This window comes from Chiloscyllium punctatum, chromosome 13 (genome assembly GCF_047496795.1).
Source record: "Chiloscyllium punctatum isolate Juve2018m chromosome 13, sChiPun1.3, whole genome shotgun sequence".
NCBI lineage: Eukaryota > Metazoa > Chordata > Chondrichthyes > Orectolobiformes > Hemiscylliidae > Chiloscyllium > Chiloscyllium punctatum.
In genome coordinates this window covers 84101260-84119359 of record NC_092751.1, presented here as the reverse complement: position 1 = coordinate 84119359, position 18100 = coordinate 84101260, and the positions used below count along the sequence as shown (strand labels likewise).

General features: G+C 45.2%; 1 protein-coding gene and 1 long non-coding RNA gene across 2 annotated transcripts in view; one reads left to right on the top strand and one right to left on the bottom strand.

Annotated features, from left to right (window-relative positions):
- LOC140484576 (S-adenosylmethionine synthase-like) overlaps window positions 1-18078 on the bottom strand; it is a 36335-nt gene extending 18257 nt beyond the window's left edge. The window contains exons 1-5 of the mRNA XM_072583032.1: window positions 17845-18078; window positions 11275-11352; window positions 10051-10173; window positions 7792-7904; window positions 758-901 (exon numbers count right to left, since the gene is read on the bottom strand). Of these exons, the coding sequence (XP_072439133.1) occupies window positions 758-901; window positions 7792-7904; window positions 10051-10173; window positions 11275-11352; window positions 17845-17938 (552 nt within the window). The 5' untranslated portion in view covers window positions 17939-18078. The remainder of the gene's footprint in view (window positions 1-757; window positions 902-7791; window positions 7905-10050; window positions 10174-11274; window positions 11353-17844) is intronic.
- LOC140484577 (uncharacterized) overlaps window positions 690-18100 on the top strand; it is a 55870-nt gene continuing 38459 nt past the window's right edge. Inside the window, exon 1 of the long non-coding RNA XR_011962294.1 lies at window positions 690-832. This is a non-coding gene — a long non-coding RNA (uncharacterized lncRNA). The remainder of the gene's footprint in view (window positions 833-18100) is intronic.

Genomic DNA, 18100 nt, shown 5'->3' with positions numbered 1-18100 from the left:
ATAGTGCATTATAGAGTAAAGTGATCTAGGGGTACATGTTCATAGCTGCTTGGAAGTGGAGTCACAGGTAGACTGGGTGGTGAAGAATGGTTACTGCATTGGGTACAGGTATTGGGACATGTTGTTACAGGAGTGCAGAGGGGGCGGGGCTTCGTGTAGGGGGTGGGGCTTCGGGTAGGGGGGACTGAGGGCAGTAAGGGGTGGGGCCTCAGACATGGAGAGGATGGGCTTAGGGCCGGGGGCGGAGCCTCAGGCCGGGTTGGGCGGGGCCTCAGACGGAGAGGGGAGGGGCTTCGGGCAGGTAGAAGCGAGTACTCTGGGAGGGAGGGGAGGGACTAGCTGGGCCTAATGCAAGGATGGGAGGGGCCGAGAGCTGGAGGGGAGGGGCCGAGAGCAGGGAGGGGAGGGGCCGAGAGCAGGGAGGGGAGGGGCCGAGAGCAGGGATGGGCGGGGCCGATAGCAGGGAGGGGAGGGGCGAGAGCAGGGAGGGGTGAGGGAGGGGTGGGGGTGAGGGAGGGGTGGGGGTGGGGGAGGGGTGGGGGCGGGGCCTCGTGTCAGTGTGGAGGGGCAGGGCGTGGTGGTGGACCGGGCGGAGGGCGGCGCCTAGTGCGCGAGGGGGGTGTGGCCAGCGCTGGAGGACTGCACACCCGGCCCATGAGCCTCTGTGAAGCCTTCCCGCCCACCGTCGAGTCTCCGGGAGGTCGGTGATGAGAGGACCTCGTGCGTGTCGCTAGGGAGCCGGGGAAGCGCCATGTACCTGGGTCTTGGAGTCAGGCCTGAGCCATGGGAGAGTGCTGTCACGCCGGAGCTCGGCTATCTTGGCGTTGAGCCGGTGAGCGAGCACAATAGTCAGCGGCATACACTCCTCGGTCTCGTCGGTGGCGTATCCGAACATCAGTCCCTGGAGAGAGGGAGCACAAACGCATTTATAAAAGGATTTACCTTTTCCCAGCTGGAGTGGGTCAAAGATCTTCACGGCCCTGGACCCCCTTCCCCAGTAACTTAGATCAATAAGGTTTGGGATATTAAAATACAAATGATGGACTGAATGGCCTCCATAATTATTATGCCATTGTATGAGGAGGCTTATCAGTCCTGGTACAATTGAATAGTTACACAGGGTTGAAAAAAATCTTATTTCTAGATGTGTACCAGTGGAGTGCTACAAAGATCGGTCTTTTTGTCTACTTCTTTTTGTCATTTACATAAATGATTTGGATGTGAGCATAAGAGGTACAGTTAGTAAGTTTGCAGATGACACCAAACTTGGAGGTGCATTGGACAGCGAAGAGGGTTACCTTCCGATTACAACAGGATCTTGACCAGATGGGCCATTGGGCTGAGAAGTGGCAGATGGAGTTTAATTCAGATAAATGCGAGGTGCTGCATTTTGGGAAAGCAAATCTTAGCAGGATTTATACACTTTATGGGGGTCTTGCTGAACAAAGATACCTTGGAGTGCAGGTTAGTTAGCTCCTTGAAAGTAGAGTCGCAGGTAGATTGGATAGTGAGGGTGGCAATTGGTATGCTTTCCTTAATTGGTCAGCGTTTTCAGTACAGGAGTTGGGAGGTCATGTTGCGGCTGTACAGGACATGGTTAGGCCGCTGTTGGAATATTGCATGCAGTTCTGGTCTCCTTCCTATTGGAAAGATGTTGTGAAACTTGAAAGGGTTCAGAAAAGATTTACAAGGATGTTGCGAGAGTTGGGGGATTTGAGCTATAGGGAGAGAATGAATAGGTTAGGGCTGTTTTCCCTGGAGAGTGGGAAGCTGAGAGGTGACCTTAGAGGTTTATATAATCATGAGGGGCATGGATAGGGTAAGTAGGCAAGGTCTTTTCCCTGGGGTGGGGGAGACCAGAACTAGAGGGCATAGTTTTAGGGTGAGAGGGGAAAGATATAAAAGAGACCTAAGGGGCAATGTTTTCACGCAGAGGGTAGTGCATGTATGGAATGGGCTGCCAGAAATGGTGGAGGCTTGTAAAATTGCAATATTTAAGGGGCACCTGGAATGGTGCATGAATAGGAAGGATTTGGAGGGATATGGGCTGGGTGCTGGCAAGTGGGACTAGATTGGGTTGGGATGTCTGGTCGGCATAGATGAGTTGGACCGAAGGGTTTGTTTCCATGCTGTACATCTCAATGACTCTAGGCTAGATTCCTGCATCATCAGGGATAATACTGAATTTATACTCAACCCAGATGGTCTCGAGCAGTATTTCAGCTCCACATAGTTTCATCCTGTCCACTCATTTCTCCATTCCTTTCTTCCTTATCTGTTTGTTTAGCTTACATTTTATATACTCTTGATTAATCTAGTTCACATCAGCACAAGGAGGGAGCCAAGTGTTGGGTATTCTAAAAGGCATTAAGGTGGACAGGTCCGGATGGGTATATCCCAGGTTACTGAGGGAAGTGAGAAAGGAAATGGGGTCTAAACAGACACCTTTGCAGCATCCTTGAACACTGGTGAGGTCCTGGAGGATTGCTAATGTTGTCCCCTTGCTTAAGAAGGATAGCAGGGGTAATTTCAATTAATTATAGACCAGTGTGCCTGACATCAGTGGTAGGGAGGCTGCTGGAGAAGTTACTGAGGGATAGGATATATTCCTATTTGGAAGAAAGTAGGCTTATTGGTGATAGGCAACATGATTTTGTGCAAGGAAGGTCATTTCTTACCAACTTAATAGAATTCTTTGAGGAAGTGACAAAGCTCATTTATGAGGGAAGGGCTGTAGATGCCATATGCATAGACTTCAGTACAGAGAGAGATCTGGTTGTTCAGGTCCATTGTTCTCTGAAGGTGGCAACACTGGTCAATAGGGTGGTCAAGAAGGCATATGGCATGCTTTCCTTCATCGGACCAGGTAATGACTACAGGAGTTGGCAGGTCATGTTACAGTCGTATAAGCCTTTGGTTCGGCCACATTTGGAATACTGTGTACAGTTCTGGTCGCCACATTACCAAAATGATGTGGATGCCTTGGAGAAGGTGCAGAGAAGGTTCACCAGGATGTTGCCTGGTATGGAGGGTGCTAGCTTTGCAGAGAGGTTGAGTAGATTATTTTCATTAGACAGATGGAGTTTGAGAGGGACCTGATTGAGGTCTACAAAATCATGAGACATATAGACAGGATTAATAGAAAGAAGCTTTTCCCAGAGTGGGGGACTCAATTACTAGGGGTCATGAGTTCAAAGTGAGAGGGGAAACGTTTAGGGGAGATATGCATGGAAGGTTCTTTATGTAGAGGGTGGTGGGTGCCTGGAAAGCGTTGCCAGCGGATATGGCAGAGTTGGACATGATAGCGTCATTTAAAATGTACCTAGACAGATAGGTGAATGGGCAGGGAACAGAGGGATACAGACCCTTAAAAAATAGGTGACAGATTTAGATAGAGGGATTGGTGCAGGCTTGGAGGGCTGAAGGGCCTGTTCCTGTGCTGTAATTTTCTTTGTTCTTGTATCTATGCAGTCACTCCCTGTGCTTCTAGATTTTCAGTGCTCTGTAAGTATGACCCATTCTCCTGAATTCCCCATTTGATTTACTCGTGGTTCTCTTAAATTGATTGTCCTTAGTTGTAGTTTCTTCTGGTCATCCCTCTGCAAATGGAAATAATGTCTGCTATCAAGTCTATTGAACCTTTTGACAATCTTCATTAATGGAAGTTCAGTGCCATCTCTCTTTTCCCCTTATGAACTCCACAGTCTTCTGGTCTCAATATCAAGTTCATCGTGGAGTCAGAGCTGTACAGCATGAAAACAGACCCTTCGCTCCAACTCGTTCATGCCAACCAGATATCTTAAATTAATCTAGTGCCATTTTCCAGCATTTGGCCCATAACTGTCTAAACTCTTCCAATCGTATACCCATTCAGATGTTTTTTAAATGTTGTAATTGTACCAGCCTCTGTCACTTCCTGTGGCAGCTAATTCCGTACATGCACCACCCTCTGTGTGAAAAAGTTGCCCCTTAGGTCTCGTTTAAATCTTACCTCTCTCACCTTAAAACCTATGCCCTCTAGTTCTGCACTGCCCCACCCTGGGAAAAAGACTTTGGTTATTCACCCGATCCATGCCCTTCATGATTTTATAAACCTCTGTAAGGTCACCCCACAGCCTCTGATGCTCCGAGGAAAATAGTCTCAGCCTCTCCCTATAGCTCAAACCCTCCAATCCCAGTAACATCATTGTAAATCTTTTCTGAACCCTTCCAAGTTTCAGAACATCCTTCCTGTAGCATAGAGACCAGAATTGAATGCAGTATTCCAAAAGTGGCAACGTGACCTCCCAACCCCTCTACTCAATGCACTGACCAATAAAGGCAAGCATACCAAATGCCGCCTTCACTATCCTATCTACCTGCGACTCCACATTCAAGGAGCTATGAACGTGCACTCCAAGGTGTCTTTGTTTAGCAGCACACCTCAGGACCTTACTATTAAATGTATAAGTCCTGCCCTGATTTGCCTTTCCAAACTGCTGCACCTCACATTTACCTAAATTAAATTCCAACTGCCACTTCTCAGCCCATTGGCCCATCTGAACTCTGAGGTAACCTTGTTTGCTGTCACTGCATCACCAATTTTGGTGTCATCTGCACTATCCATACCAACCAATGTTTTCACGAATATAGGGCTTGAGGATCCTTCGCCTATTTCCTGAACCCAAACTCCACACACCAGGCCTTGTTATCATGTGATTTGCTATTACACACTACCCATTATTCACCACTAATAGGTCCCAGTAGCAGCCAGTCATTCTCCTAGTCTGACTGTTGTTTTCCACACCTTTCTCTGTGCACCTGTTGTTTTCTCTCTTTGGACTCTATCTCCACCCATCATTTACTCATTATCCCCTCCCCACCATATCATCTGCATGAAAATCAACTTTTCCTAGCTACCGTCAGTTCTGAAGAAGCATCACTGGATCCAGAACATTAACTCTGATTTCTCTGCACAGATGCTGCCAGACCTGAGGTTTTCCAGCAATTTCTCTTTTGTTTCAGCATCATCTATCATTTCTTCCTCCCCGACGCTGTCTGTCCTGTTCAGTATTCCCTGGAATTAATGGGACTGTTTGTGTGTGTGACTTGAGTGTTCCATATTCTGTCCTTCAGAGACCTGATGCTGCCCAATTTAGTCACTGCTCTCCTTTGACATTGTGACATTCTCACAGTTGTGCTCTGCTGTGATATCACTTTAAGAGAATATGCAAATTATATCAGGGACCAGACTAAAAGCAGCATGTGACAAGCAGTTAGTTGGTAGTGAGAGTATCGCTTTAGCAATAATAGTTATTTATGCTGTCAAGAATGATAGTTGCTGATTCCTTATCATACATCTGTTTGTTGAGCTATCCTGCAATGTTGGAGTCTTTCAGATACAGTGTTGCCCCCATGTTGGGTTTCTGAGGTTCTGATCACGCACACAGGACTGTTTAACCAAAGGTAGGTTCAATTTAATTGAAAACTCTAACTGATACCCAAAACTTTCTGTCAGTATCTGCCACACTTTGGCCGTGAGCTGAATGGATTCCTTGAGTCAAGGAAGCAGGCTAACAGTAGTACCTCTGGCCTACTTAAATGAGCTGTGAATGGGTAGGTTTGGCTCATACCAAATAGAGAGGTGGGAGCTGGCGTTATTGGTGGTACTGGTTGGGGTTAGGTGGTACCAGATTGTCTGGGGTTACACTCAAATGGCGTGGTGGCCACTGAGGGAGAGGACACAGTCATGTATCTCCCTTTAGGACACAGCAACAATCTGTATAGGGGTCCTGGGGGCAAGGCATTGGGATTGTCCAGTTTTGTGTCTGGTGTCTTTAAAGGATTGTGTCTGGCTCTGATAGTTGGCAATTTGTTTGCATTTGTTGCTTTTGAATTTTTAGTGTCATCACAATCCTAAAATTAGATTGATCCGAAAGCCCTTAGCCAACAAGAGAAAGTGTGACCAAATAATCCTGAGCAGCAATCAAAAACATTCCCTTCAAACAGCCTTCCAGCCCACTTTTACAGCAACATGATCCGACAGCGCTGCTGCTGCTATTACTTAGAATCACAACCTTGACTGATGCAATAGTTAATCCAGCTTAAGCATTGCTAATAACTCAGGGGTCAGCTGCTGCTCTGAGACAGGGGAATGCAGAAAGCATGGAAGATGACACATTATCAGCTGTTAGCATTTTGTATCTCCTGAAATCAGGGACTTCCGAGCCATCTCAGCAGAAAAACCATTGGGAGATCTTGGTTTGGCCACCAATCTGTTTAGAAGACACTGTATTAATGATCTGCCCAATTGATAGCAAGAGGAGTCTTTGTATCTGACTGATTCAAGTGAATGAGGTAAAAACAATGACTGTAGATGCTGGAAACCAGATTCTGGATTAGTGGTGCTGGAAGAGCACAGCAGTTCAGGCAGCATCCAAGTAGCTTCGAAATCGACGTTTCGGGCAAAAGCCCTTCATCAGGATTTCCTGATGAAGGGCTTTTGCCCGAAATGTCGATTTCAAAGCTACTTGGATGCTGCCTGAACTGCTGTGCTCTTCCAGCACCACTAATCCTGATTCAAGTGAATGTGTTTTGGGCAGTTTTACATCACCCTGTGTGATTGTACACAGACAGTCAGCCATCATGTGTGAAATTCACCATCACAATTAAAATGTGACAGATTGCACTTCCTCAATTTGGAGAGTTGTGCACAAACTCTGGAATGAGAAAGAAAAGGAATGTAATTATATGACACCGTTCACGACCACAATATACCCCAAAGCACTCTGCAGCTGACGTGGCACACTCTGAATGAAGTCGCTGTTGCAAAGCAATAGCCAATTTGTGCACAACAAGCTTCTGAAAAACAAATGCAGTATAGTGACCCAGATAACTTCAGTGATTCCTTATGAGCCAGGACACTGGGGGGAACACACAGCCACACACCCCCCCCCCCCCCCCCACCCCTCAAATAATGCCATTGAATTTGTTTTACGTTCACTTCCTGACTAGATGAAAGGAGCTTTGATTTATTGACCCCTCAGAATGACTTTCCACAAAGTAGCATTTCCTTTGAGCTGTAGTTGGAGTGTCAGCTTATGCTGTCATCTTTGGGTAGGAGCTTGAATCTATGATTATCTGACCTGTTGAATAGCAAACCTGGCACCATCTGTATTAAATGGCACATAGTTTTCTATTTTAAGCAGAGACAGCATCACTTGCGTTATGCTATTGCACTCAACACCACCAGCAATGATGGGATTCAAGTAAACCATCAGCTTCATAGCCTGTCTCTCTAATCTGGAGCATCAAGGGTCTTAAACAATGACAGTGGCCTTTTGCTCATGGATCTAAAGTGGACAAGTCTTGGTCTCTTACACACAACTCTATCCAAGCTACCAGCTTTATAATCCCAAGGTAGTCTGGGCCGTGTACCCTTGGGCAGAATCAGTGCAGCCTGTAGCACAATTAAAAAGTAGTGTTCACCAGCTTCTCTGTAAACCCCAGGAGTTTCAGCTCTCCCATTGGTCACTTTGGCTCTCCCGACTCACCCAGTGAGGACCATTGAAACTGAAATGTTTAATCAAGGTTGAAGCCAGAAACTCAGGCCCTGCAATTAGATCTCAGTTCTCGATATTTCCAATTGGAGGGGTGGAAGATTTGGATTTGAATCCTGAAACAATGGAAGTCCCAGGAGTTTTGTCTGTGATACAATGCTTTGCTGGTTGCCTCAGAGTCCACATTGGATAGTGACGGTGAGAGGCCTCAATGTGGTGGTTACACACAGAGTGGTGATGGCCATTAACACACCTGGTCTCCGGCGCCAATGTCATCTTCGTGTCTGTCTAGGTGGACTCCCTGTGCAATGTCAGGCGACTGCTGCTCCAAGGCAACCAGCACATTGCAGGTCTTGTAGTCAAAGCCTGCACACAGCAAACAGCAGTGAGAGCCCAGCAACAGATACATGTCCCACATACTGAAGAACATAGAGCACAGAGTTTAGAATCTTAAAGAAGGGGCTTTCCACTTCCCTTTGCCTTCCCACTCACTGGATCAGTGACCAGTCTTGGAACTCAGCAGCACTTGGACCCTCACCATTGATTACAAAAAGCATAGTACTGTGGATTCTGAAACAAACAGTAGCTCTGAAGTAGCAAGTCATACCAAACTCAAAACCTTATTTCTCTCCATAGGTGCTGCCAGACTGGAGTTTCTCCAGCTCTTTGTGTTTATTACATCGCTCCTGCCATGTTGAGAATTATTTTATTGGTGCAAATTGCAGAAGGTTATAAGCTGGAAGTGAAAGGGAGCAAAATTTTATTAAGTTGGTGTGAAATTCCAAGCCATAGGACGTGAGAAAGCCCATAATATTTTCATGAATAATGAACACGTTCTCCATGTGTAGTAGAGTTTAACTTTTCCAGTAGGGATTATTTGGAAGATGTTTGAACTATCGGATTAGGGTTTATGTTAGGGAGTGAGGACCGTTACTGTTAATTGTGCAGGTTGTTGTCAGTATACAGAGGAACCTCGATTATCTGAACGAGATGGGCAGGCACATTTCCGTTCAGATAATTGATTATTCAGTTCATTGATTTCCACTGGGGCTCGGAGTTTTCTGTGAAGTCTGCTCCTGTTTCAGGAGACGAGACAGCAGCACACTGCGCACGAGACCCCACCCCCTGCCCGCCATCCCGTCCGCTCCCACCCCCACCCCCCAAACCCCGTCTATTCCGAACACAGTCCGTTCCCAATACCGTCCGTCCCCACCCCACCACCCAAACCCTGTCCCACCCCCAACCCCAACCTCATCCACTTCCACCCCGCCTGACCCCAACCTCACATCTACCCCCATCTTGCCCCCAAAGCCCCATCTGTTGCCAGCCTGCCCGCCCCACCTCCCCAAACCCCATCCACTCCCACTCCGCCTCCAAAACCCATTTGCCCCCAAATGCTGTCCGCTCCAACCCCGTCCACCCCCAGCTACTGCCCAACCCACCTCCGCGCGCCCCACCCCAGGGGTTAGTCGGACTGGACACCAACAGTGAGGCTGCTGCTGCCTTTGTGGGGTAAGTCTCCAAACAGCGCACATACACAACTTTTTACAGGTTCCACCTCTACCCTCTACAGGAGAATGTTGGGGAGATTATCTGGGAAAGGGGGTTCAGAATACACCCTTGTGTAGAACCCCAGGGAAAGTGTGGGGGGAGAGAGAGAGAGAGAGAGGGTGGGAGGTCAGTCATTTAGAGACGGGGCCTGGACTGTTCAGGACTGTCCTCTGTAGCATTTCAAAGAGCCAAATTTGTTTTTAATTATTGTACCTGTAAACAAAAGACGTGATCAGGGTTGAAACAGCTCTTTGATGTAATGTTTCTATCGGGACCTCGAGATCTCCTTTGGATAATCTGGTGTTTGGATAAATTAAATTCAGATAATCGAGGTTCCTCTGTATATTTAATGCAGGGAAGGATGAGACAGGAGTGAGGATTTCTGCTGGTTGTCAGCGTGCAGTCTTAGTGCTGCTTTGGGAGTGAGGCTCTTCTGTTGTTGGACGGCGAATTGAACTGCTGCAGAGTTTGGATGATTAACACCATGTAACTGAGCTACGCCACAAACCTTGTGCTAAGTTACTGCATCTCAACAGATTTTTGGTCAAAACACCATCAGGAGTTTATTCAAAGTGAGCACCACCAACAAGCTGTGTGGGAAGCACTACCTGGACAATACTGACACAGGGACAGGATTGGGGTTGCTGTGAGACCCTGCAATGGTCTAGGCTTATTCGTGAAAAATGATAAATTGCACTACATTTCCCACTGCCTGGTGACCTCTCTGGCTCAGCTCTGTATAGTTAGCAGAGAAACCCAGCCAACTGATGATGCCTTGAGCTAGTTCCCATGTGGTTAATCACTGGATAGATGAAGTGTAGAATTATTTTGTGAAATACTTTGAAGTGTATCATGTGAACTGAAATGGAGAGGCTTTTAAATGGTGGTTCCTTCTCAATGCAATGCAAGGTGTTGATCTTTTAGTTTAAATAAAGTTGACATCACGGGACTTTTCACTGACCTTTAGTGGAATTGTCATATCCAATGTACTGTATTGTGTCTCTCACCACCTTCTGGTAATCAACAAAGGCACGAGAGGTGATCTCCCCACATAACAGCACCATCCCAGTCTTGCAGACAGTCTCTGTGGAACATTGGAGGGAAATGGCAATGAGTGCAAAAGTTGCTCTCTTAAATTATGTTACTCATAGGGAGGTGGGGATTTAAGCACTGGCCATTACCAGCATCTGAAGCCAACATTAATCACAGCCATGTCGAGTAGAACATGGTTTCGATACAGAATAGAATTAATAATATGCTACAAAACCTCTCACTGCAGCTTCTGAGAAAGCTCCCTGTTCTGGTCCGTAAGTGTGAGACCACCAAATTCATGTGGAATTATGGATTGTTTATCTGAATTCTGGAGAATGTTTGCTTAGTTGCTTTCTATTGTAAGTTCAGTAAAGTGGTTATTTGCTAATCACAGAGCACAAATGGTAATCAATTGCATTCCACAATCCCTTTGATTTCATTACAATTCACAAGTATCATCCAGTAATCAGACCTCACTTTCGCTATACCCTCAGCTTCAAAGTTGAGAAGGTACTAAAGGATGCTGTTAAGAGTGGCCCATTAAGGAGCCCGAGCAAAACAACTCGATGGGAATTAGGGGGAAAATCTCACCACTGGCTTGAGTCATATCTGGCATTAATGAAAATAGTTGTAGTTGTTGAATGTCAGTCATCTCAGCTTCAGGACATCTCTGCAGACCAGAATTAACAGCTCAAAAGCAGGCCATTCGGCCCCAAAGGCTCATGTTGGTGTTAATGCTCAAAACAAACTTCCCATATCGTCACCACTCCTATAGACGTAATCTGTTCCATCTCATAGCCTCATGTAGTTTCTTCCGTAAATTCCTCTATGCTTTTCACCTCAACCATTCCCTGTGATAGTGATCTGTACATTCTCATCACTTTCTGACAGAAGAACCTCTAATGTAATCTCTATTGAGTTTATTGGTAACTATCGTATTTATGGGACTGAACTTTGGGTTTGCCTGCAGTTGAGAAATGTCTATGTTTACCCTGTCAATCCCCTCAATAATTGAAAGACTTGGAAGTTCAACTTCTTTGTAGTTTATTCCCATTGTTGTAAGATAATTCATTGCAAATCCTTCCTGGGTTCAGTATTCAAACGGCTGAAGACAGCACATTGCTCTAGGTTCACAATGACACAGTTCACTCACCACATGCAACTTTAGCATCAGGGTCCTGTTTAAGATGGGCATCAAGCACAGCGTCACTGATCTGGTCACAGATTTTATCTGAGGAAGAGAAAATTTGTTTTAACAGCAGCAACAACATAAATTTGTGTAGGTGGCTTGGGCCACTGAGTAAGGAAGAGGGACATTAGGAAAGGCTGGCAAATAATGATGGATTTAATGATTATTAAGAGTTGAAGTTGAGGATTCTGTGACTGCAGGATGGATCAATACACACCAAGATTTGTGTGGCCTCTGTACCCACCCAGTCTGATGCCTCATGTACCCACCATTCATTCATATGTTATGGCAAGGCTAGCATTTGTCAGCCATCTTCATTGCCCTTCAACTAAGTGGCTCATGGATTCATTTTAGAACATGTTTAAGAATGAACTATTTTGTTGTTGATGTGGAGTCACATGTAGGCCAGATTGGTAAGGATGGCAGATTTTCTTCTCCAAAATAAATTATTGAATCCCTACAATGCACATAGGACCTTGGATCTCTGCAATTACTAGTATGGTGACAATATCAAGAGGCTAATTACCTCTCCTGTAAGCTTTACAGAAGCATCAAAACTAGGAGCAGGCATAGGCCATTTGGTCTTTAATCCTGCTCTGCCATTCAATATATCCGTAGCTGATTCTCTGTTTCAACGCTTTCTCTCCATACCTGTTGGTGCCTTCAAGATCGAAAAAATTATCAATCTCTTTGTTCAATATATTCAGTGACCTGGCCAGCACAGCCGTCTGTGGTAGAGTATGCCATGGATCAACCACCCTTTGAATGAAGAGATGTATCCTCACCACAGATCTAAATGATCCACCTTGTCTCCTGAGACTACGATCCCTTGTTCTAGACTCCCCAACCAGTGGAAACATCCTTCCTGAATCCAGTCTGTCTACCATATTAAAGAGTTTTATACATTTCAATCAGATCACCTCTTATCCTTCTGAACTCCAGTGAATACAAGGCTGGTCAAACCGATCTCCCTCCATAGAACTGTCCTGTCATCCCCAATATCATCCGAGTGAACCTTTGCTATAAATGGCCAGTCACTTATTGAACAGTTTTCAATCCCTTTGGTAATTGAATTTCAATTTCACCAGTTGCTGAATTGGGAATTGAACCCACATTCTCTGGACATCCATATTTCTAGTCTAAGTGGTCGTAATACCATACCATGTTCCACCCTGTCATTGGTCAAAGAAGAGTGAGGAGGGGGGGGGGGGGGGGGGGTACTTTCTCCAGTAATCTGATCAATATCAAGCCCTTATCAAACATCACTAGAAACAGGCTCTGCCACCATACCCCCATTTCTCTTTGTGATGCCTTGTGAATTAGCCACTGAGTTGACATTTACAACAACTTCGAAATCTACTTGCTTGGTCATAAAGTGTCTTGGGATGGCTGATATCATGCAAGATGCTATATAAATGAACATTTTTATTTGGAGACATTGCAGTGCTTCTGGAATGCATAGGCTAACAATATCAGCCAGAGTTCCAGCTTCCAATCACAAGCCAGCCACAGGGAAGGTGTTGGCTGGAGTGGATTTGATTAGTGGGATCTGGTTGCAGTACAGGAGGTTGACTTATGTACATGGGACTGTCCTCTAGCTTAATATTGGTGCCTTCGGTCAGATGGGGAATATGAATGCAGGTTACATTGGGATTATATTGTCAGTAAAGAGCGCATCTCACCTTCAGTGTGAGACCCTGTGTGTCTTTGAAACATAGGCAATGCAATCAATTGTCATGGTGATGGGCAGATAGTTGCATAACAGTTTTAGAAAACTGCAAGAAAATTTGCTGATTCTCATTGGAGTTCCTAGAACAGCTGAGTATTAGAGAGCAGCATTCCCAGTACTTTCCATTAACAAATCTGCTTTCAGATTCTCAAATAGCAGAAGGCAAGACACTTTTATCACAAGATTGCAGCAACAACAAAGGTTGACAGCTCAAGTTGAGCGTTGATGAGGAGGTGTGGACTAAGATTTCACATCTGGATCGCATCCACATTCTCAGATCACATGGTACTGCTTCGCCACTGTCTGTCCCACACACCTACTGTGTGTGACACTCCAGGACTGAATGAGTTGCACTCCCATGTACTGGAGACCATGCTGGTGTTGAATCTTGCTGTGTGGCTGGAACACTGACTGGCAACTGTACCAGATTGCAGGTAAAGACTATTCAAAATTAACCCCCCTTTAGTGCCCCCTAACTCTTGTGGTAAACCTTGAAAATGGAGCCAGATTCCCCACCTTCAGAAACATGTGTCATGTTTTCACTGACACTTGTGGGGGTACAACCAGATGATCAATGTTAGGACCACCCTTTCACATCTCCACCTCACCCTCTGCACCCATCCTCGTTATTTCCCACTCGGGATTCTGTGTTTTAAAGTTCCAGGGTGGGATGATGGTGATGGGGAGATGACTAGGTTACAGTAAGAGGTCACATTTTTAAGACAGAAAGGAGGAGGATGTTTTTTCTCTCTGTGGGTTGTGAATCTGTGGAATTCTTTATTGCAATTTGGGTCGTTAAGTATATTCAAAGAAGAGATGGACAGATTTTTACTCAGGGAGGGAATCACAGGTTATGGGGGGAATGACAGGGAAGTGGTGTTGAGGATTGTCAGATCAGCCATGATCTCGTTGAATGGCAGAGTGGACTGAATGGCTGACTTCTGCTACAGCTCATGGTTTGCCTGGGGGTGGGTACAGCTGGCTGTTCCTGGGATCTTTGTGTTATATCCGTCACAGGAGAAAACATACCTAGGACCATCCCAGGAACAGAGAATCTGCAGCAACTGGGGTGTTCAGGGAATAGGGGTCTTCCAATCCCTCTAGAGTCCACCACCTTTGTGTTTGCCTCACATGCATATCATTCCCCAATCTGTGTTCTTCAGGGAGTGCACATCAAGTTCCTCCTTCAGACAGTGTACATTCCAGGTAGAGGAAAGATTAGCCTTGGAGAGAGTGCAGTATAAGTTCCTCTGAACGATAACGGGTTGCATAGGCTAATGTAAAGAGTGAACACTAACTTGATGGCTTCATTATGTCCTGTACTACTCTTAAAGAAAAGAAACTTAATTCTTAATCAATCCATTTGTGCATATTATGACACACCTCCAGGTGAGAATCTGGATTTTCTGGCTGGAAGTAAGGAGACCAGCCATTGCCCCTTATTGCCATATGTACTGTTTGATCATTTAAACCACTAGTCGGGCTAGGAAATAAATGCTAAACTGGTCAACAACTTTACAACCAGTGATGCATTCCACCTGCACTTAAAATGCTACGGAGCTAAATGCCTTCATCTCTTTTATGTGTACTGAACAGAGACTGGGTAAGGGGGTGATGGGTGAATACCTTAAAATCATAGATACAAAGTTGTACTTCGCTAGTGTATAACAGAGATACATTGCACATATGGAAGAGCTGGCCAGTTGGTTCTTTGTTTCAAAAAATCATTCCATACAGAAAGATCCAAATCTATTGCCAAACCACCCCCTTCCCCCACCACCACCCAGGTCGCTAGTGATGGGACTCCCTTCTTGAATGCATCTTTGCCATGCTCATACATTCCAGACTTGTCACTTAATTGTGAACTACTGAAGAATAAACCCAAACAACACTTCCTTGTTGAGAAAGTGGAATCAAGAGGTCAGGTTACCTTTTGTTTCTTGCTAAAGGATGTCGGAATTACAAAGGACCTGGGGTTAATCTTCACGGCTGGTCTCTTTAAGGGGTTATTAAAATAAAAATGACCCTTCTTGTGGTTAATGGCTGAGATCTTCTAACTAATTAAAAAGCCTGTTCCACAAATAATGTTTGCAGACATTGCCACTGCAAAGGTGAAATCCAGAAAATGAGCGTGAAAAGTTCAATCCTATCAAGCTGGTATGTGAACGGGTGATACTAAAACTTTGTTGGTCCAACTATCAGGAGCTACATATGAGAACAAATGGAAAGAAATGCTCTGGTTATGCGAAATTAATTATGTTCCTCATAAGGAGATTTTGTAGGGCATATTCTAAGCAGAGAAGGAAAATGACTCTGCCTAAGAAACAGGAATGGGATGTGTAGAGAAATAGGTTGGTTTAGAAGTTTCACCTTGCGTAACCATACCAACATTTCGTTGTTAGGGATTCACTTTTGTACCTTGATTGAGTGAAACAAGAGAAATCTGCTACTGTGAACATATAAATTAAGTAAATCCATCTTCCTAAATCTCCGGACTCTTCTTCAAGAGATAAAAGGATTAGAGGGCTGCATCATTTCAGGTCTACACTTCTAAGAAATGTGGTTGGAATAGAGAACACCTGAATTCCTAAGATGTAAGCACATTGTACTTCTGTAACCATAAGTGGAAACATCTTCCAAATCTGCAACCTCTAACATTTCGAAGGGCAAGGGCAGCAGATACATGGGAACAACCTCCTGCAGGGTCCCCTCCAAAACACTCAGCACCCTGACTTGGAAATATATCACTGTTCCTTCACTGTTACTGGTTAAAATCCTGGAATTCCATCACAACATAGAGGGTGTGGCTACATCACATGGACTGCAGAGGTTTAAGAAGGCAGCTCACCACCACCTTGAGGGGAGTTGGAGGATGTGCAGTAAATGTAAGCCCAGCCAATGATGCCTATAGCCAAAGTATTTTTTTAAAATTGGTCATTCGTATAAAGAAGACATTATGTACCAAATACTTACTTTGTCCCTCTTAGAAAGCTTGTTGACTTTATTCTTTGTTCACTGTCTGCCATCTTCTAACACTGAAGGTTCTATGGGTAAGGTTCCGTTCGCTGTGTGTTAGTGGTATTGGAAGTCCATAGCTCCTGTTACACTCCAATTCTAGAAGCTGAACCCTGGAGAGTTCTACTCAGTGGGTAGATGTCATCTAGGATGAACCAAGCCATGGCAAATGCAGGAACCCTTCCCCAGGCTAAACCCACCAAGAGACAATGCAAATGGAATGATTGTAGAAGAGCCCCCCAAAACTGTTCGATATTGCAAGGAGGGGCAACTGGGAAACACCAAATTGTTCAGGTTTGGAGTCTGAGAGAAATAAAACAAGGAATGGGAATGGCCTGGTTTACACTATTTTTCTGAAATTTCTCTTTTATTATGTGGTTTGCTGCTATACCAAGAGTTTGTGTTCAAGACATACTGGTTAAGGAGAAGGCAAAGTCAAGGACTTCAAAGTAACTTTATTATAAATTAATTCTAAATACTGCAATACATGATAACAAATATACCAGGCTCTGATTTTATAGATATATTAGGCAAGGACTAATGCACTTTCTTCATGTTCTTCCAAAGTATTCTGACCCTGTTCACACTTCTGCTATGCAGCTATGTATCATCAGTGGGAGGTTGCTTCATGGTCCTGAAACCATTACACAACACTTTCTGATGATCTGCTGTTGAGGTTATGATACTGTATGCAGGAGAGCACTCTGGACATTTCTAGGCATTATTATTTGTGAATCACCTCCCCGGTGGCAGAGAACAAGTCATCAGTCCAAAGCCCCCAAGCCAGAAAAACAGAGGCTGGTTCATTGTCACATGCTCAGATATTTGTGTAATTAACCCTAGGGAGTGCAGGTTGACAAACTGAGTTCACTGGGAGTGCTCAGTGCTGGAATCGCTGACTGCTATCTGTTCATGTAGGTGGATACAAACAGACAGCACATCACGAGGAAGACTTCGCTCAGCGTCTGGACCAACATTCACCCCTCAGTCCACACCACCAAAGTGAATTAATGACTTAAAATCATCAATCTGCAGTTTGCAGATCTCTATGTCATACAATACATTTGCTCTCAGAACAACACTTGCTAGTGTCAAGATGTTTTGTCATCATGAAGTCGTTTGGGAATAAGATAATGAAGAAGATGCTATACAAATGCAAATTCTTACCGTTGGCACCCCACTGCTGAGATTGTGCCCACGTTTCCATGACTACATAGTCACCCGAATGCACTCATTTCTCATTCTCCACTTTATTGCCTTAACCACTGTCACTCAGACACCCTCTTCCTACCAAGGGAAGTTTTGATTCCCTTCACTAATCAAACCCCAGCTGACCAAGGCTCATAATGTACCTTCCCATTTGTCTCTCCCCTCCCTCACCTGCTCCATGTTTAGAGCACAGCCTGTCCAGTCAACACATTGTAACGATTACCAGAAGACAGTGGGTCAAGTCCCACTCATCACTGCAATCTAGGCTAACATTCCCAGAGCAGCACAAGGGGAACATGGCACTGTCTTTTAAAAGGGACATTAAACCGAGCTCCTGCCTGCCTCTGCAGGTGGACATTGACGATCCTCTGGTATTATTTCGAAGGAGAGCAAGGGAGGTGTCCAGAGATCCCTTGCCATCACTCCAGCAAAAAAAAACCAAGGTTATCCAGTTGTGATCACTTCGGTGCCTGTGGAATCTTGCCGAGCACCGACTGGCTGCTACATTTCCCACCTTGCTGTCGCATTTCACTTCCGAGGGGCGCTACAGAAATGCAAGTCCTCCCTGTGCCCTGACTTACCAGGGTGCCCCTCTCCCACAGATTCTGAAGTGAACATGAAGATCCCTTCATCGTGTACGGCGTTGCCATGGCGACCGTTCACCGGGCGACTCATTCTTGGAAGATCTGGAAAGACTGGTGGATGTTCCAGATTTCTGTCCAGTTCTCTGTTTCTCTTCAGCCAGGAGGTGGGGACAAGGGAACCCCTGATCTCCTGACTCCACAGCTCTGGCTTGGAGAGGGCTCCCGCACCTCCTTTATAAGGCCAGGAGAAATG